This window comes from Lissotriton helveticus, chromosome 2_1 (assembly GCF_964261635.1).
Source record: "Lissotriton helveticus chromosome 2_1, aLisHel1.1, whole genome shotgun sequence".
In the NCBI taxonomy this organism is placed as follows: Eukaryota; Metazoa; Chordata; class Amphibia; order Caudata; family Salamandridae; genus Lissotriton; species Lissotriton helveticus.
In genome coordinates this window covers 335,976,425-335,998,560 of record NC_136059.1, presented here as the reverse complement: position 1 = coordinate 335,998,560, position 22,136 = coordinate 335,976,425, and the positions used below count along the sequence as shown (strand labels likewise).

Here is a 22,136-nt window from a genome sequence, read left to right as displayed (position 1 = left end):
AGTTTACAAGTGAAGCTCCTTCGTTTTTTTCGTATAATGAATGTCTGCCTTTTGGAACCCACACAAATAGTATCTACAACAATGCCTCCCAATAGAACGTTTATTTTGAACCCCACGCATTCCATTGTCTGTGTTTCCTTCAGTGCATGACTAACAATGCTACAAGTGTGTTCTGCATGTTTATTTTAGCTGTTTTATAGCGCGCTCAGTTACTACCAGAGTGTCCTGGCGCGTAAAGAGAAAAAAAACAGGCAAGTGGCCAAAGGAAAAGGTAGAGATCTAAATTTTCTTTTTACTATTAGCAGTTTAATAAGCCGTTCTGAAAAGATAAGTTTTTAGTGCCTTCTTAAATTGTACAAAATTTTCAGTTAATCTCAGGGAGAGAGGGAGGGTATTCCAAGTCCTAGCCGCGGTGACAGCAAGTGATTGGCCTCCCAAACGAACTCGCTGAAATCGGGGTACTCTTAAAAAGTTACAGTCAGCTGAGCGCAATGCCCGAGTAGGGACATAGCGAGTAAATCTTTCCCTCAGATAGGAAGGGCCAATGTCATGAACTGCTTTAAAAGCTATGGTAAGAATTTTAAAAGTTATCCTCTGCGCTACTGGCAGCCAGTGTAGTTCCTTCATGTGAGTCCGAATGCTTTCTCTACACGGCACATTACACAGTAGGCGTGCAGTCGCATTCTGGATAATCTGAAGCCTTGCGATTAAAAAAGCCGGGGAGCCACACAGCAGAGAGTTGGCATAATCGAGCCGAGATAAAATAAGGGCCCTCGCAACCGACTCTCTAGCTGAGGACGGCAGATAAGGAAAAATCTTCCTCATGGCTTTTAGGGATCCGAAGCATACCCCAGTGAGTCTTTTTATGTGTGCTTCAAATCGCAAATCCTCTCCAAACCAGACTCCCAAGTTTTTAGCAGGGATATTAACGGAGCCTGGCTGGGGAAAATCGGAAGGCCACAGAGTTTCTCTGAAGTTGGGCGAGAACTGACCGTACAACAAGATTTCCGTTTTATCTTCATTGCACTTCAACTGTGCTGCTGCTAACCAGTTGAACACAGCAGAGAGGCATGAACGAACGACCTGTGTGTTAATATTTGCATCTGGCCACGTAAACAGAAGTTGCGTATCATCCGCATACGCTATTATTTTTGCTCCCATTTGTTCAGCTAGCACAATAAGAGGGGTGAGATATACATTAAAAAGGAGGGGGCTCAATGTAGAACCCTGGGGCACTCCTGTAGTGAGGGGTTTAATCGAGGATGAATAGGGAGGGATCCAGACCTGCTGAGACCTATCTGATAAAAAAGATTTCACCCATTCCAGTGCTGAACCCACTATGCCGATGTCTGCCAGACGTGCTAGGAGTAGTGCATGCGGAACAGTGTCAAACGCGGCAGAGAGGTCCAATAGAATCAGAACCGCTCTGCCGCCACTGTCTAAGCACCCCCTGATCGCTTCTGTAACCTCTACCAGCGCTGTCTCCGTGCTATAGGCTGCACGGAAGCCAGATTGGGCTGGATGTAACGCCCCTGAAGATTCAACAAAGGCATTAAGCTGGGAAAATGCCAGCTTCTCACCAATTTTTGCCATAGCTGGCAGAAGAGAGATGGGTCTGTAGTTGCTCGGCACAGCTGGGTCCGCTCCTGTTTTCTTAATCAGTGGCAAAAGCTTAGCCTGTTTCCATTCTTTGGGGACAGTTGCAGTAATAAATGATAGTCCTATTATTTGAGAGACTTCAGAAGCCACTATTTCAGCTGCTTCGGCCAGCACCCGGGCCGGGCAGACATCCCCAGGAGCCCCAGATTTTAGTGATTTAATTGCTGCCAGGGTATCATCGACCGAAGGGGGGATAAATCTCTCCATGGTGATGATGGGTGAAACCTTAATTTCATTATTATCCATCATCTCATTCCCTCCTCCAACTGTTCTCAGACTTTGTTGAATATTGGCAATTTTAGTTAGGAAGAAGGAGGAGTGATTTTCACACCATTCGGTAGAAGGCCTCATAGACACCTGCTCAGCACAGGGAGAGAGAAAGCTCTTAACTATCGAAAAGATTTCACGACTATTGTTGTTAGCTCTCTCAATTCTTCTAGAGAAAAACTCCGTTTTAGCATGTTTAATGCTGGTATAGTAATCTCGCTGAGCTGAGCAAAACACTGCTTTAGCCTGTGGGCAGTAAGCTAATCTCCATACTCGCTCCAGTTTCTTGCAAGCTAGTTTGAGTGTACGGAGATGGGGCGAATACCAGGGATGAGAAGGGGTCATCCTATTTCTGCCTGAATCAGCCCTCTTCGAAGAGGAGGACACCGCTTCTTTCATCCATCTGTCATAAGCCTGTAACGCAGAGTCCAATTCTGCCCCTAAGATGGGTCTGTTCAAATCAAGATAGGTCATAAGATTACCCACGTTGATTTTTGGGGGGCCCATTGTTTTAACAGACTTGGGAGGATCTCTCAAGGCAGCCCATGAGAATCTAATAAGCTGATGGTCAGTCCATGTAACTGCTTGAGGGGCCTCAACCATCAGTGGGAAGTTAGTGCATACAACGTCTAAAATATGTCCACCAGTGTGGGTAGGGGAAGACACCCATTGAGTGAGGGAGGCCAGATCGAAGCAATCATAAAGCAACTTTCTTTCTCGGCAATCCTTGTCACCTTGCATATGTTGTAGTACCCTTGAGAAACATGGCTTAAAAAAAGTTGGGACTTACACCTACCTTTTCAAGGGTCTAATTTACTGTAGCAATTTTACACAAAGGCAACATTTGGCACTGCCAAGTAGTGGCAGCTGCAGACAGAGATATCCACTCCGCTTCACCACAAATCCTCTAAATCCACTCCATTCAATAACTACCTGGTAGTGCTTATTCTCTTACAAACTACTGCTCATGTATTGGCTTTTTTTCATGTTTTGGATTAATACCATGAGGCATCTCCTTCAATTGTTTTATTCTTTATTGCAGTCTTATCCTTATGACAAAATGATGGAAATTCGCAAACAGAATATTTCGCCAGCAGTTCTCACCTACTACAAAAAGCCAGTGCTCATTCACCAAGGGCACATGCAGTGGCTGTTTGACTGGGAGGGGCGCCGCTACCTGGACCTCATTGCTGGGATTGTCACTGTCAGTGTTGGTCACTGCCACCCGTAAGTATCTGTGGAAGGTCAGTGTGTTCTATGAAGCCGGTTGTAAGCAGGTGCATAACATTATTTCATTGCCTTGATTCCTAAAGTCTTTACCAGGGGGCGGAGCTTGGTCACAATCAAGATGGCTGCTCCATGATCACACAAGCATTTTCATGCACCAAATTCTGTGCACTAAGTTGAGACTGCGCTGAACAGAATGATACCACGAACCCCAAGGTCCGTGTGTGATGTGGACTATTACTGATGCAACGTCACAGAGCCTCCCTACCAAGGTGGGTGACATGTGGCGGCACACGGGAGATTCAGTGCCGTCGATGTGCTGGAGAAAAAACTGCTAGCGCAACATAAAATCTATATTTTACTGTCAGGATATCCTTTTCTTGGCGAGCAGCAAAGTGGCGCCAACATGAATTGTGTAACACAGCCAGGACGCCTCTTAGAGGCACCTGGGAAGGATATTCTAATAGCTGCTTGTAATGTATGACAGCCTCTCTCCGCGGGTATTGGATTTAAATCATGACACGGAAGGCCGTGCAACTTGGTACAAGAGCACAAAATGTGCTCAACCATTTCTTCTACCACCTGGATGAAAAATCTATGTAACAGGCATAGTTGGGGGTGTCTTAATCTAGCCTTAGTTGACATGGTTCTAGTGAGTAGATCATCAACTGTTGAAAACTTCTTTCCTAAAACTAGTTTGAATAAAATGGATCAGTTTCTTGCTAATTTGTCAGGATTCCACTTTATTTAACAAAAGTCGTGCAAAAATCTTTTGATCTGCATTTAGGAGAGCTATAATGTGGTATCTTTTAGGTTTACCCAAAGGCCCTCCCATATCAATCAGCTGTGAAATGCAGTTTTGCAAAGAGGAAAGGATAACACATTGTTTATCAATATTAATAAACAAGGGAGGCAACAGAGATGCCCTCTTGGTCTGAACCTTATTTAAGATTTCAATGGGAAGACTATTGGGGCCTTGGGGTCTGCAAGACTGGCGTGAGCTTGTTTATAATTACCACAAACTTTTTACTTTTAGAGCCAAATTATTCCACTATAAATTGCACCATTTTCATCACACTTGCTGTAATACAAGTCAAAGATGTACAGTTGCCATATACAAAAGTTGATGTGATAATCTGTTCGCACTTTGTAAAGGCTAGTTCCATGCCCTAAAACACTCAAAAATGCTCTTTTCATTTCTTTTCATGGCCTCACAGCATGGGCCCGTTCTGTTCCAATTACATTCTTTTCACCCCCGAAGCCTCTTACTTACTCTTGGATATAATGTCTCTGATTGATCACTCTTTTGCGGAAACATTAGAGATTTCCTATAATGCGATTTTTTTCAAACAAAAATTTCCTACTAATTATGCTTGGCATTTACTTCTTGAATTTTGTTTACTTTGAGTCATGATTGTGGCAGTGTTGGGATGACTTACTTTTAATAAAAGTAAGTAGTCTGTCCTTATTTCGTCATGGTATATATGTTCATAAGATTGTTTTGATTTCAGAGGGCTCAAAGGGCCTTAGTGACAAAAAATTTGGATTTACGATTTCCAAATAGCAAATCTGTAGGAGTCATTATTAGGGAATCGCAAAATTAGATGTACTTAACCGCGCATTTCACCAATAGCGATTCCTATGGATTTACATTTGCATATAGAAAATCGCAATTTAGTAAATCGCAAAATTGCGAGTTCCTATTAGGAAATCACAAATTAGGAAAAATGTCAGACCAGGAAGTTTACAAATGCAAGGTGTGGCCACAACCCAGAGGTCTAAGAAGGTGCTGGAAGGGAGGAGTGCATCTATTTGAGTACCGGCAAGGGAATACCCTTGACTGCACCATGTCCAATGAAAATAGGACAAGGAATCTGGGAGCAGGAAGCGGAAGGTGAAGTTATCCAAGAAGGAGCTGGAGCTCCTAACAGAGGAATGTGTGGCCAATATGGACCAGCTATGCGAAAAGGCCTCTCTCACTGTTCCTCAAAGCCAGAAGACCAAGATATAAAACAGCATCTTGGAGAAGGTGAATCCCCTTTGCGTACCATGAGGACCATCCCAGAAATCCACAAACAGTGGTATGAGCTGAGATCCCGCACAAAGGAGAAGGTGGTCAGCAAGATGGAAAAGAGTCGTGGCTCAGGTGGTGGACCCTCAAAACAAAAACAAAAAAATCCCACTCCCATGAATACACTCGAGGGGACACTGGAACTGGAAAGTGTGGTGGGAGTGTCTGACATTGACACCTCTAATGCTGCAGGCACTACCCAGGGTTAGTCAATTCCCTTTTAGTTACTTAATATAACATAATGTTTTTAATTACTGAAATAAAACATCACAGCAAATCTGACTGTCATTGAGAAGCTTGCATTACCTTGGCAATGCATCAAGGGAGTTGTAGTACACAATAGTTGCATGCTGAACTGTGGGATGAGGACTACACTACACAGCTGTACATCAACAACTTGTCACACACATGAAGCGCTGTTACAAGAATATTGTGAACAGACATTACCCATTTACACTAACTATATATATATATGCAATTCCACAGATTACACCCTGAACATGTCAGAAACAATTGTGGTGAAAGGAGCTACTGACATACACGTCGAAATGGAGACCAGTATATCAGCAACCCCTGTGCCTATTAGTCCAACTTCAACTGCTTTTTGAACAACCATTACACCACTACCTGATTTTGTGGACGGTGATAAGTGGGTGGCCAGTCACCCTGAGCCTTCTAGATGTAATTTAAACCCAGGACCCCCCTCAACTCTCAAAAGGAGGAATTTCAACTCTCTCGGAGGACAACATCTCTAAGATGATTGCGAATTCCAAGCCCTCCTCTTACCTTGCAGTTCCTCTTCTGGCCTCCCTGGCGAAAAGCCTCAACCATTCCTTGGCATCTCTCTGGACCAAAATAATAAACAGCTCCCTGAGTAATGGACTGATGCCTGACTGCCTCAAACCAGGACCAGTCACTCCCTTGCTAAAGAAACCATATGCAGATCCAGATGACCTCATCAACCTCAGACACATCTCCAACATTCCCTTCCTGCATCCTCTCCCTACTCATCTCAACACACTGATTCCAACAATCTTCTCAACCCGCTACAATCAGGCTTTAGAAAAGGATATAGAACGGAACAACCCTACTAAACATAGCTGATGACATACACAAGTTGCTGTACACTGATAGATGCTGCCTACTCATCTCCTAGACCTATCAGTGACCTTCGACCTGGGCGATCACAAGCTGCATCTAGATTCACTGTTTAAATGGATTGGAGTCAGACCTGGTCCTAAAATGGTTCACCTCCTATCTCCATAACCGCTTCCAAATAATAAAAATCAACAACTCGACCTCTGGCAGTTCCACCATAACCACAGAAGTCCCACAAGGCTCAGTCCTCTCTCCTATACAAGCGAACATCCTCTACCACCTCTATGCGGACGACACCCAGATCTACCTAAAAATATCCTCACTGGAAGACGTATGACGAATTAACTCCACTCTAATAAAAGTACACAACTGGCTCTTACACACCTACCTGAAACTCAACCAAGATAAGATGAAAATCCTACTCCTATCCAACAATGGACTGAACCCAAGGTCCAAGAGTGGATAAACTCCACTGACGCTCTGACCTGCTGACTGACGGTTTCCAAAACCATCAAGTCTTTGGGGATCTTCCTTGACCTAAGCCTGAGCATGAGCCAACACATAAAGAATTCAGCTAATAGTGCATTCTGCAGCCTGACACTACTTCACAAAATGAAAACCTTCCTCCCCTGAATGATCTAAAAACCTCCATGCAAGGGATAGTACTGTCAAAATTAGACTACAGGATTGCCACCCTAACTGACTCCACAACATTGCACCTAGCCCCCTTAAAAGAGACACTAAAAAAAGCAGCAAGGGTGGTCACTGGAGAAAAAAAGACACAACCACATCGCCCCCTCCCTGAAAAGTCTTAAATGGCTCCAGATCGAAGCCCGATGCTGCTTTAAAACAGCCTGCCTCACCCACAAAGTCCTCCACACCGGGGCACCAATTTCACTTGCATCCAAATTCTCAAAGGCAGTCCAGACAATAATTCTAAGAAGCACCAACATTCTGCTTCTCATCCCACTAAAAAAACACAAAAGGCCCTCATGGGCTCCTTCTCAGGGAATGCACCCAAAATCTTGAATTCCCTCCCAATGATGAACCCCTCCTTGATGAGCTTCAAAAGACAATTAAAAGATCTTCTCCTCAATCGACATTTCAACCCCTCCGACTCCAACACCTAACCCACCCCTGAACTCCTTTCCGCTTATCACCTGCTTCTCTTCCACAAACGACTGGAATTCGGACCCTCACAGAGACTATACTGTAAAACGTATGCTCTCCAACTCGGCCTTGTCTTTCGTCTTTATCTGTATCTGTAAAATGCCCTGATACCCCTGGGTCTTGTTAGCACTATACAAAACTCTTTAAGTGAATAAATGTAAGCAAGGACACAACAACACATGTGGGCAATATATATAGACAGCATAGACGGCAACAGTCCACAATGAAGATGTGTCAGATGACATGGCAGAGAGTTCTCCTCTGTTTGGTGGGCTGAAGTAGACCATCATTTCCTTGCAGTTCTTGCACACCAAACAAAACATGACTGTCAGTAGACATCTGCTAAGAATGTCAAGCTCCATGTCCATGCAAATGCAAGACAGGTGGATTGCTGCCAATGGAAGAGAACACAGTGTGCAGAGATAGAAGCACAAGCAGTGCTTGGCACGCTTCAACTCGTCCCATTTACAAATTAGCATTGGCAACAACAATCCTGGCAAGAAGAACTTTAGTATTAGCAAATCAAAATAGAGAGAGAGGACTAGGTAAGCTATTCCGGATCCCCTGGATTATATGAAGTAATATCAAAAAAGGACTAGCTAAGTTGCGTTTTTGGCGAGACTCAGAAGGTGAGACTCAGAAGGTACGTCTGTGGGCAAACCATTAGGTTTGGTCATGAAGCCCTCACCCACCAACCTAGTTGGTGGCATGCTTCATCGTCGGGCCCACTACAGTGACACCGAATGTGTCCCGGGTGTGCTGCGACTCCAGATTACTGAGGAGCTGGTATACTTACTGAGTGTGCTGTGATATGTGGGTGTGAACATGATGTTTAAAAGCTATGCAGGTGGTCCCAGTTCCCGAGGGTATAAGGATAATTTTAATGCCTGGGCCCCTGCTAGCAAATAAAAGGCTTGCGGACGTTATGGAGTGAATTATGAGCTCCTACGTCCTGTGCGGTCTACATGTTTCAGCCAGGCCTTTTGTTAAAACTGGCTTTCCTCAGGACCAATGAGTATGTGTGGGTGAAAAAAGAAAACTATATTAAGTGGCTGGTGTATCGTAAAAAAGTGTCGCACTCGCTAAGGTGCTATACGTGTTTAGAGGGGGATACCCTCTGCCGTAACTTGCTATTTGCTGTTACAGCCTCCTGGGTCACCTGGCAGGGAGAGAAGACCGGAATTGCCGATCAGCGTGCTCCTGCGACCTATCGTCCTGCTCCGGTGTCCCGAGTGACTTGCTTAAGCAGCTTACTGTGGCCCCTGGAGGGGGAGCCATTTGGAATAATTTGTGATTGTATATAGAATGAAATGCAATTCTATTTCTTGACCAATGAATGTTTTCCTGCACTAATCACAGATTTCTTGCACAACTCCAGCACTTCCCCACTCCCCTTTCCCTTTTGCGCGTGTGGGCACAACTATGGTACAATAATCTAATGATTGTTTTAGATTTAACACTGTTATAACCAATTGTAGGTTTTGGTATGTTGTGAATAAACAACCATACTATTGAGATTCATTTCTTGTATAAGGATTAATTTAAAGGTGAACTTTTGATGATTCTAATTCTTTTCCCAGTCTGGGACCCCTTTATCTCTAACGCTCAACTACCCAGGTCCTTTTGACTAAGTTTGGGTCAACCCTTTCTTATATACTGTTTCTGACAAGGCACCAAACCCTAGAGGAAGTGAATCCACTGAACACTCAGTCATGAGTCTACAGATTGTTTATTTGTAATTACATTCTTTGTTGCCTCATTTTCACAATGTAAAACCTGCAGTGGATCCTGTATTTTAGGAAAGATACATTGTTGTCACAACCTGAATAAAAGGTGATCTTAAAATTATGCACCATGCATTACCATCATGTGTGATGTCCATTTCTTATGTGTTCTGCTCACTCTTACCTCAAGAAAAGTTGTTGGTAATCTCTGTACATCATGCATCACCCTGTACTGCAATGTCCTGTCATGCTACAGGTGTGGTGGTGGTAATTCATCATCTGAGTCAGGCTCGTCTGAAGAGCGGACGTTGAGGTTGTGCTGGAATCGGAGCTAGCGTCGAGCTGGGGTTGCTCACCCATACGCCCTGAAGATTCCGCTGGGTTTTTGTACGGCCCTCCCGCATGACTGGGACTGAACGACATTAGCTGAATGGGAGGTATTGGGAATTCAGGTGCTGGGAGACCTCTATGAAAACTGAACCCTTTTCTCCTTTCAAGCTCGGCAGGATAGGTATGCTCTGCCTCGGGAGGATTGCTTGTTGCATTCGGCACTAGTCTCAGCAATGCAACAACACTGGAAGACGGGATTGGCGGAACCACAGACCTCCATGGCATGCCAATATGTGGTAATGGCTACAGGAACCTTTAAGGTTATCACGTGCCTTTATAGGCGCATGTCGACTGAAGCGCTGGACCCGCTGCGCGCGTTGCAAGGGAAATGGGAAGCAGACCTAGGCAGGGAAATCCCCAAGAAGACATGGAGATGTACGAGGATTTCAATTGGTGCAATTTTATGTACTGTATAGAGCGTACTTAACACCAGCTAAGATTAATCAATATTTTAGTGCGGCCGCCGCTCAGTGCCTGAGGTGTGGTTTGGAGGGGGCCGACTTTCAGCATATGATGTGGGGATGTACTCGTTTGGGAACATATTGGGAGGAAGTGCTAGATTTGTTGAGTGGAAAAACTGATCGTAACGTAGAATTGGATCAGGGTGTTTTTTTATTACACTGGTTCCTGCACACCTCTGAAACTAAAGTGACGAGAACATTTATGGACTTGGGCCTCGTATTGGCTAAGAGAGAGATAACAGGGGACTGGAAATCAGCGAGGGGACCCACCAAGGAGTTGGAGGGTGGCATTTCTCAAATTGGCATTGGCCGAAGGTACGCTTCGTCTACAACAGACACTGCAAACTAGGCGTTGGAGGTAGCGAGGGCATGGGAAGCATTATTTGCGCTGCTACAGACACCTGAGACTGGTTCGGAGGAGGGATCGACCTTAGCAGATCAAGAGGGGGCAACGGACTCCATAGCACAGGCAGAATAGATCTGGGTATGCACTGTGGGACACCCATTGAGAGTGTTTTTCCTGTACTGCGCTACTGTTATTGAATTTTCCAATTTGGGAGACTCAGATGTTCCTTTAATGTATTTGCTGCGGGCACTTCAGGCACACCGGTGGTGAGGGGAGGGTGGGGGAAGGGGTGTAAGGGGATATACAGCCAGAGATTTCATACGAAGACCAATAATTGAAAATGCACCGCTGCTTTATGTTAATTTGTTTTTGATTGTGGAAAACCAATAAAAAGAATTATAAAAAAACAAAAAACGAGTCAGGTTCGTCCTCATTGTTTTATTGTGCGGGATGGCACATGTGGCGATGATCTTATAGCAGTTCTCAGGTCTGTACAGTAGTGCTCAGCTGCTCTTGTGGCTCTAGCAGAACTGGCACTTCAGTATCCCAAAGGTCCTATCAGTGATGGATCATGTTGTCCTGTGTGCCATGTTGTACTGCCTTTCACTTCTTGTCCTTAGAGTCAGGTATGTGGTGAGTATCCAGGGACGCAAGGCATATGCAATGCCTCGTTAAGAGCATGAGAAAGAAAACCATTAGGTCACATTACCCAACCAGTTCTGGGGACTGTATTCATTGAGTGCGCAATTCATTTACCTAGTACAAACCAGCCCCAAATTCACCCTGTGACAGTTAGTTTTGTATTCCACTGTGGCAAACGTGAAAGAGTCATGGGTGCTACTTGGGAATCTGGCCACAAGGTGTGTTAAGATACAAGAGGCAACACATACTATCCGCACATTGAGTGAGTGTTTGCTTTTCCTGTTTCTGTGTATAAATTCATTAGCTGAGGGGGAATATATGGCAATATGTGTGAAATTAACACAGCCAATGGCATTGGGGAACTGTGCTACCCGGTAAAACATTAATTTGGTCTGTTGCAATGATTGAGGGCTTTTTGGGAATTCTATGTATTGGTTTTTCTTTGCTAACCATGATGTCCAGAAACTTGTGAAAGAACCTCGAAAAGGCAATTTGTGACAGCCCCTGCCACTGCTGTGACCCCTTGGTAACTGCCAGAGGCTAACACAATACCTGTACATGTAATTCTCAAAAATCTCCTTCTTTGTCTGATCAAACATGGTAACCCTCACCCTAAATATCCTTTCCTGTCTCCCCCTCCTTCTCTGCCTACCAGACAAAATCCTCATCCTCCTTGCCAGAGCATACAGGGACTCCATTGTGAAAGAGCGAGATGTATTTTGGGTGCCTTTTCATAGTTTGCACCTGGTTACCACCTCATCCGAATTGATGGTAATTGCCTTTCCTCAATGGCCATTTTGTGACTAGTCACAATTAGGAAATCCTTTGTACATGCAATTAGCGATTCGTAATTTGAAAATCCCTATTTGAGATTTCTAAAATGTGATCTCAACTATTTTGAAATCACATTTTGCACCTTCGGGAATGCCTTTTGTACATACCAAGATCGCATTTTCCAATTCCTAAGGTCCTGAAATTGCAGTTCGCACTCTTAAGAATTGCAGAATATGGGCCAATGTCCCTTGTAGCAGGTCACACCATAGATTATCTAAACAATTAAACATGAAATGTGTACATCTGAGTACTGATTTAGGGCCTGATTTAAATGTCAGCGGATGGGATACTCTGATATCCCGTCCGCCACACTACAAGTGCATTATAGTCTACGACACTTGTAATATGGAAAATGAGATATCCGTTATGGTTGTGATGGAATATCCCATCTGTCAAAATAGAAATTGGGCTAGCATCCAACTTATATGTTGCTCAGTGTTGAATTCCTTACAAAACAGAACACAAGAAGGGTCCAGGAGAACAATTACAGGCACGAGGTCTAAGGACTGTTTCAATTTACATTGCGTTCATGTTAGTCTTTTATAAATTTTTACATCAAGCTATAAACGTATCCTGTTCACTATATATGGTAAGGAATGTTGGTTGCTGCCTTAGAGCCATATATTAATGGTCAAATGGTTACTACAGGTGGGACTCAACCTTTCTTGGACACAGTGTGGCCAGTGGTGAATGTGTCCAGTTGTTTGGCATGGGGAGCACGTGATCTCTACGTGTGCTAGGTCCTGATTGGCTATGTGTTCCTAACTCGAGTGGCATAAGACTTTATGGGTTTTTTTGATGCGTGCGTACACCTTCCGGCTATGTTTACTTCTTTGGGTGCAATCTTCCCTCACCATTGTGATGTTGCTACACCTATCTGTGGGATCGAGGAAGAATTTCCTACCATGTGTTTGCCCGCCTGCTATACACCCTCCCACCTGTGACCCATCAATCCGGGATCTTGGGCCTAGGTCAAAGGGCCTGCCTAGACTACATACTTGCATGTTGAGGTAGGTGTGGGGATCTGGGATCCGGGATGGGTATTTTATTAATAGTGATGATAGTTCATTTATATCGATAAACAAATATATTCCTTCACGCAACCTAAGATCTGTTCATGCAAACAAACTGATTGTTCCTAAATACCTGAAGAGTAAGTCTGGAGACAGTAGTTTCATAGTGTTGGCACTCACCATCTGGGACTCTCTGCCTATAAAAATTCACCAGGCCACAGATTTTAATCTCTTCAGAAAATGTCTGAAGACATGGCTGTTTAAACAGGCTTACGATTTATAACGGAGTAGCACGACCTTCCAAACACAGCAGTATCACAGCGCCAAGAGACCTTTTGGGAAGGCGTGCTTTATAAACTTACTGTAACATAACCTAACATTCCTTAATTTGTTTGAGAATAAAATAGCTAATTAAATTAGGTGCAACTTACATAGATTAAGTAAAGCTGGGGGTTTGTGGATGATAATCACTGTCTTCTGATAATAATATGAAGACAATGACCGGATGAAAAAGCAGAAGCATGGACCAAGTTGTAATTAAGAACAATCAAAAAACACAGTTGGGGGGAGGGTCAAAGGGAATATTTATAGACCTGTCTGCTCATTCCCTTGGTCAAGTACAAAACAACAACAAGAGCAGACCAGGTCTTGGAATAGTGTGTCACTATGCCACTAACTCTGAAACAGTAAGCTGCGCATGTGTATAAATGTTGTTGGAAGTTGTTAGACACACAAGGCTAGGAAGAAGTCCCATCAGACCACCCTGTCAGTGGATTTTACGTCATGTAGGACTTGCTGATCAGTCATTCCCACACTCAGCCATATAGTGCTGTAGTGGAAAAGAATGTCAGCGATCCAGCCATGATAGTTTGTCATGAAGTGGACTGAGTAAAGTGCAGTGCTCTAAGATATTATGGTGAATTAAAAATGGCTACGCTGGCCCAGAGAGAAGGTGCATGCTGGAGTCAGTGTGTCAATAGTTAAAAACACGCCAGGTAGGAAAATTGTACTACCCTGTGGCGTTTGTGAAAATCGGTCGACATGTTTCTGCTTAAGGGGCAATTCCCCAGCTTTCTTCAGGACCTCAGTTTTATATTCGCTACTGCCACTGTAACCACAAGTGATGTTTAGTGACTTTAAATAAGTTTCCTAGTAGACAGGACAAATACATATCTACCAGGAACTAGAACGCTTAGACGTCCACTGGCGGAGGAAAAGTATATCTTCTTCCTATCAAAACAGAAAAGAATTTTCGTTGTTGCACAACAACATTAAATAGCAGACACACAACTGCCTGAATACAGGGTATGCGCATAGAACAACACAAGCATGAATTAATTTTGCATTCTGCATACATAGACTAGAGCATACTAGCTCAATCACTCGGAGGCATTTCCTCCCGGTGATACTCACCCAGCTTTGTGTGGGTGAAGGCCTCACCTCACCCGGCAAACGCTCGGGAGCATGAGGCCCCGCTCTGCAGTGTAGAAAAAAGATAAAGTGAGTACACAACTCTACTGTATCTTAGCCAATTGCTACTACACTATTAACCCAACGAACGTGTGATAGGTGCCCACATGCCAAACACAAGCCCACACACATCCACCCCAATGTACCTTTACACAATGCACATGCTGCAAAATACATAATAACACATAACCCAATGTGGACCCTTAAAAAACACCCCTAGGCATTTCAGAGTTGGTTTATGGGTTCCATAGTAAAACAAGGCTTAGTATAAATGCTGGTTTGTGACCTCACTGAATGCTTAGTTAAATGCTTATTTAAAAGCTTATTTAAAACCTCTATTCTAGATTTAAACATGGGGAACTGATTTTGGCCCACAAGGGACCAAACCGGTAGCCCAAATATACCGGTTCCCATGGTGGCAGAAATTGGTTTCCTAACCTATTGCTCATAGGTAGTTAGGAAATAAACCAGAGAAATACATATGAGGAAGGTATAGACTCAAACTTCTTGCTTGTTTCAGAAAAACCAACTGAGATGTGGGTGGTTTGGAAGGACGCTCACCTGTCCGTCGGTACCCCTGTCAAGACACCGAGCGGATGTGGAGGTGCTGCTAGGCGCGTCTTAAGCCTTTAAGTAACCACCGACGAGTGGTGATTAACACGGAAAAGAACAGGGAACAGAACAGGGCATGCGCGTACAAGGAAACACTGTACCGGGGCGCGTGCGCAGACAGGTCCCGAACTGCCGGAGAATGTTAGTTAAACATTAATTACATCGTACATATTCCTCTCTGAGATCTAGTGGAAACAAGTAGATGTATTGGAAATGATGACTCCCGTACGCATCAAGCACCCTACAAAAATGATGCGCACAATCTAATGTCTGGCTCGAAGTTACCGCGCATAGCCAGAGCGGGGAACACTATTCCCTGTGTCATGCGCTCAATACCGAAAACATAAGAATGGGCTCTGTGAGTGGTTTGAATATAAAAGATGTATCTGGCGTGTATGACCAGCCATGGGACACATCTTCAGTCAAGTGATCCGAATGGTATAATATATCTAATTTGATTTCTTGTCATCGTGAAGAGGTGCGCACTAGATCGAGGAGATCAACAATATCTGCACTCTAATTTAATGTACAATGGGCATCTTATCCAGAGACCCAATGCATCCAGGTGCTCAAAGTGGGAGAGCCCTGAATGTATCAGTGGCTCAATTACAAGAGTCAAGATCGGAGTAGACTAAAAAAGAAGAATGAGGTTATTAGGAGTCACTCATCATTTTTGTAGGGTGCTTGATGCGTACGGGAGTCATCATTTCCAATACATCTACTTGTTTCCACTAGATCTCAGAGAGGAATATGTACGATGTAATTAATGTTTAACTAACATTCTCCGGCAGTTCGGGACCTGTCTGCGCACGCGCCCCGGTACAGTGTTTCCTTGTACGCGCATGCCCTGTTCTGTTCCCTGTTCTTTTCCGTGTTAATCACCACTCGTCGGTGGTTACTTAAAGGCTTAAGACGCGCCTAGCAGCACCTCCACATCCGCTCGGTGTCTTGACAGGGGTACCGACGGACAGGTGAGCGTCCTTCCAAACCACCCACATCTCAGTTGGTTTTTCTGAAACAAGCAAGAAGTTTGAGTCTATACCTTCCTCATATGTATTTCTCTGGTTTATTTCCTAACTACCTATGAGCAATAGGTTAGGAAACCAATTTCTGCCACCATGGGAACCGGTATATTTGGGCTACCGGTTTGGTCCCTTGGGGGCCAAAATCAGTTCCCCATGTTTAAATCTAGAATAGAGGTTTTAAATAAGCTTTTAAATACGCATTTAACTAAGCATTCAGTGAGGTCACAAACCAGCATTTATACTAAGCCTTGTTTTACTATGGAACCCATAAACCAACTCTGAAATGCCTAGGGGTGTTTTTTAAGGGTCCACATTGGGTTATGTGTTATTATGTATTTTGCAGCATGTGCATTGTGTAAAGGTATATTGGGGTGGATGTGTGTGGGCTTGTGTTTGGCATGTGGGCACCTATCACACGTTCGTTGGGTTAATAGTGTAGTAGCAATTGGCTAAGATACAGTAGAGTTGTGTACTCACTTTATCTTTTTTCTACACTGCAGAGCGGGGCCTCATGCTCCCGAGCGTTTGCCGGGTGAGGTGAGGCCTTCACCCACACAAAGCTGGGTGAGTATCACCGGGAGGAAATGCCTCCGAGTGATTGAGCTAGTATGCTCTAGTCTATGTATGCAGAATGCAAAATTAATTCATGCTTGTGTTGTTCTATGCGCATACCCTGTATTCAGGCAGTTGTGTGTCTGCTATTTAATGTTGTTGTGCAACAACGAAAATTCTTTTCTGTTTTGATAGGAAGAAGATATACTTTTCCTCCGCCAGTGGACGTCTAAGCGTTCTAGTTCCTGGTAGATATGTATTTGTCCTGTCTACTAGGAAACTTATTTAAAGTGTTAATCACTAAACATCACTTGTGGTTACAGTGGCAGTAGCGAATATAAAACTGAGGTCCTGAAGAAAGCTGGGGAATTGCCCCTTAAGCAGAAACATGTCGACCGATTTTCACAAACGCCACAGGGTAGTACAATTTTCCTACCTGGCGTGTTTTTAACTATTGACACACTGACTCCAGCATGCACCTTCTCTCTGGGCCAGCGTAGCCATTTTTAATTCACCATAATATCTTAGAGCACTGCACTTTACTCAGTCCACTTCATGACAAACTATCATGGCTGGATCGCTGACATTCTTTTCCACTACAGCACTATATGGCTGAGTGTGGGAATGACTGATCAGCAAGTCCCACATGACGTAAAATCCACCGACAGGGTGGTCTGATGGGACTTCTTCCTAGCCTTGTGTGTCTAACAACTTCCAACAACATTTATACACATGCGCAGCTTACTGTTTCAGAGTTAGTGGCATAGTGACACACTATTCCAAGACCTGGTCTGCTCTTGTTGTTGTTTTGTAATTAAGAACAACACTTCAACCATGCAGAGTTATTGGGCAGGGCTACCCCGATTGAATTGCCCATGGAGCATGCCATAGCCCTACAAGTGGAAAACCTGATACAGTAACTGACCACAAGCGTAAACTCCCCGTGATAGATTGATCTGGTCCAGAACTTAAAGGCACTTGTTTATTTGGGTGCTATCCATGATCTGGGTCTGAATGATGAAAACATTTGCATTAAGGTTGCATGATACGATAAGCAAATGATTTGTTAGCAGATGTTAGATTTAATATGGTAACATAACAAGAGTACTTCTAGTTTGATCCAGATTCAGGGACATAACGTGTTCATGTTAATAGTTTTCTCAGTTAGTAAATAACCAGCAGTGTTCACTGTTAATATTGCTGTGTGAGTGATAGCAACAACTTTACTTTACTTTTTACTATCTCGTTCTTTGTTCTCGTGTTTGCAATGCTGGTTCCAAATTGTTTTATTTTTGCAGGGATCTTATTTATTTATTTAATGAGATTTTATATAGCGCGAACATTACCTGAAGGTGTCAGAGTGCTTTACAAAAGAACCAGTTGCGTTACATAAGGACTTTGGATTACATGAGTTACATAAGAGATACAAACAGGGAAAAAAAATTGTAACTGTACAAGTGGAGCGAAAGGAGGGAAAAATTGCAAATGTACAAGTTGTAAAGTCACTCAAGGAAGAGCTACAAACAGATAAACTCTAAAATCACATCGGAATGGTAGTAAGTACAAAGGTCTACTACATATACTAGTGGTTAGAGATGAATATATATACAAATTGCAAATTCACTCAGGATTACATTTTAACAGCGTTTAGGGTTAGACAATTATATATTACATATTTACAGAGCAGGAAATTCTTGCCATTGTTCAGCCAGGTGTTCAGGTGGTGTTGCACTCAAGGGTGGTGGTCTTGAGTCTGCAGAGATCCCCGAGTTGAAGATGTCCATAGGGGTAGAAGGCCGGATGGTGGTGGGGGAAGCAGCATGCTGGATCCCCAGGCTGATCTTGAGGTCATGCTGAGCTCCATCTTGTGGATAGAGGAGGGAGCTCAAGGGCAGGCGGAACTGTGCCACGAAGTCAGGTCTACCGTATGGCTCAAGTACCCGCAGTGAGGCCCAAGCCATCTTGGTAGCTCCTATCTAGCACAGCCAAATGCTGGGTGTTATCTCAGCCCCATTTTCCCTCCCAGGGCAAGACACCGCTTGTGTGGAACCCCAGGATCACCCCAGCTGGCCAGTATGGTGTGCCCCCGAGCTTCGCTCACCTCCCGGTCGCGCCAAGTCAAGGGGAACTCAACGCATGAAATCAATTATCACCGTATAGTCTAAATCTGGCAGTGAAATGGGTCGACACCATGCTGTTTGAATGTGGCCTAGCATATCACTCCACAAACATATTATTAGGAATGCACAAAATGATGAAACACTATGAAGTAATGATATCAGACAGTGGATACAGTATCACTAACAAGGGGAAGGGTGAAGCATGGCAACGCAGGAAGCAGAAGTTGCCACACTTCATGCTATGAAAATCCAGCATGAGAAAGTGTCTAACTACAAATCTCTCATTCATGGGAATTACAATTATGTTTTTACAAATGCTTCTCAGTCATAAGCATACCTTTGAATTGTATCCTTTTTTTTAAATCTAGGAAGGTAACAGTAGCGGCACAAAAGCAACTTGCTCGTCTGTGGCACACAACCAACATTTATTTGCATCCAAACATCCACGAATATGCTGAAAAGCTGACAGCACATCTTCCTGATCATCTTAAGGTATTTGGGCACAACATTGTAAAGATTTCTGTGGATTATTGAAGGAAGTAAGCCACATATTCAATTTAATCATGTATTTTCAGTTCTTTAAAAAAAATGATATTTCCTTCTTTCTGTTTCAAATTTAATAAGAACTATCCATACTTATCTCTTGGCATAACAGAGCTCTATTTTAGGTCTTGGCCACAGACAGCTTTAGCGGATGTTGGTAAGACCTACAGTGTCCATACATAACATACACTTAAAGTGAGCTTTGTGTTAGTTGCTTGTACATGATTGGTAGGATTTATTGTCTTTCCCAGTTATCTGCTTCTGATTCCATTCTTTCCTCCTTATTCATGTGTTTGTCACGCCCATGAGCATTCTGGTCTCAGAGTGTTCTGGCTAGATGAGTTGTATCCTTCAAGGGAATACTGGAGAGGACCCTTTTTAGGTTTGGCCTATAAGGCAACTTTAGCTGCTTTGTCAGGCTATAATATATATTACAAATGAATCATACAGAGTAGCTATAAATAGAGTGGATTTTGGTCAGCTCATTGGACTGCTAAATGGACATTCACATTTTTCGCCTCCTGAACACAGAACAGAGCATTGAGCAGAGAAAAAGCCCACTTTACCCATTGGCTGCATTCACCTTAAGTAACTGCAAATGCCTGTGCACATTATTCACATCCTCTTAAAATATTTACATTATCTTCAGTTTCAAATCTTATTCAAACTGTGTTTTTTCAATTGGATTTATTTATTCATTTATCTTAACTTTAAATACCGGCAATTTATTTTGCCTGTTGTCTTATTAAATATCTATACTAATATAATAAAGACAGAGCCCAAACCTTTGAGGCGGGTAATCTCAGGAACCACAGCACCAATCACAACACCCAATACAGCGTTGGAAAGGGCAGTTGCAGCCGAAGGACATAGGCTATGCAGACGCCCACCATATACATTTAAAAGGTAAAAGAACCGTGCCAGCAAAGTAGTCCCTTGTGGGTGTGTCTGCGTTGTGCTGGGGGCGTGACAAATGCTGGGGGCATGTGGTACGTTCCGCCCTTCATGCCATGTCTCATATCGTGTGCTAGTCCCACCCTGCTTCCTTTAAATACCCCTGCATCCAATAATCATAACCCACTCTTACTCCTTAAAATACCCCAACACCCTTAAACACTAACCCATCTTAACCCTATAAATATACACTGTACCCCAAAACCCAAACCTATCCCTAAACCCTAAAAATACCCCGCACCCCAAAACCAGCCCTGAACCCTATAAATACCCCTGTACCTCAAAACCCAAACCTACCCCTGAACCCTAAAAATACCCCTGTACCTCAAAACCCAAACCTAGCCCTGAAACCTAAAAATACCCCTGTACCCCAAAACCCAAACCTAGCCCTGAACCCTAAAAATACCACTGTACCCCAAAACCACCCCTGAACCCTAAAATACCCCTTACCCCAAAACCCAAACCTAGCCTTGAACCCTTAAAATACCCCTGTACCCCAAAACCCAAACCTACCCCTGAACCCTAAAAATATCCCTGTACCCCAAAACCCAAACCTAGCCCTGAACCCTAAAAATAACCTTGTACCCCAAAACCCAAACCTACCCCTGAACCCTAAAATACCCCTGTACCCCAAAACCCAAACCTAGCCCTGAACCCTAAAAATACCCCTGTACCCCAAAACCCAAACCTACCCCTGTACCCTAAAAATACCCCTATACCCCAAAACCCATACCTATCCCTAAACCCTAAAACTACCCCTGTACCCCATAACCCAAAACTATATCTGAACCCTTAAAATACCCAAACACCCCAAAACATATACCTCAGTACCCCAAAACATATACCCCTATACCCATACTTACCTTATCCAAACATTAAAAACATGCTTTTACCATTCATGCATTTACAACGAATTTCGTTGTAAATGTATGCGTGGTAAAAGCATATAATATGTAATGCCAAGCGTTATAATGGCATTGCGGAGCCATGGTACTTTCTTAATGAAAGTATGCGGAGTGATGGTATGATGGTATGCGGAAAGAAAGTTGCGTAATAAAGGGTGTTTACCCTCCACCGGTAAGTACATTGGTGGCACGGCGGCCCACATCTCCAGCAACATACTCATATTTTTTCACCACCCATTTGAAAAATGCACGGGTCTCTCTCATTGATGGCCAGCACCGACATACACTTTTAGACACACCTCTCGCCACAAGTTCTAGAATTGCGAACTTTAGAGCTGGGGAGCTACGTTCGAATCTCGGCATCAGCTCAACATCCTGTGATTCCAGGCAAATCTCTTTGTCTCCCCGTGCCTACCACAAATGAATGTGTTCTTCTGTAATGTAAATTGTGCTCATGCCATGTTGTCGAGTTCGCGCTATATAATATTGCAAGGAAAAATAAAGTAGGGAAACTCGAGTTCACACACTACTGAACGCGCACTCTTAAGTGCATCAGCAGTGCACTGTGAATCGGAGCGTTTCACAGGCCTGTCACAGATAATAAATGCTATCAAAACGAAATCTTACAAAACAATATACTACTGGCCGGCAGCAATTCATTCCCGGACAACGTCGGGACGGGCTGCTAGTATGTTATAAAGTGTTTTTGACATTGTAACACTGTAGCTGCCTGCCATTTGAGTGCTCAGTTAGGTGGTGATTTATTCATATCTCCTTCACAAATTATAACAATAATGAAATGCATGACACAACTCAAAGACTTGTTTTATTTAATGTTTTTATTACAAGCATACGCTGCAACATTTGGGGGCATATTTTATTTTATGACTCAGACATAACTCAAAATGCTGCAATGGTGGCTGATTACGGACAATTTTAACTATCTCTTTATTCTGCTCCTCCTTTGATTTTGACCTCTGATGTCAGCAGCTGGGTGTGGGGAGTGGGGGGCAGACCCCTGTCAATCTTTCTGTTCAAGGGGTTAGAGCTCAA

General features: G+C 43.5%; 1 protein-coding gene across 2 annotated transcripts in view; it reads left to right on the top strand.

The window, feature by feature from the left end:
- AGXT2 (alanine--glyoxylate aminotransferase 2) overlaps nt 1-22,136 on the top strand; it is a 399,919-nt gene that overhangs the window by 88,450 nt on the left and 289,333 nt on the right. For both annotated transcript variants that reach the window (XM_078674933.1, XM_078674934.1), the window contains exons 3-4: nt 2,969-3,153; nt 19,050-19,173. In XM_078674933.1, coding sequence (XP_078531059.1) covers nt 2,969-3,153; nt 19,050-19,173 — 309 coding nt within the window. The remainder of the gene's footprint in view (nt 1-2,968; nt 3,154-19,049; nt 19,174-22,136) is intronic.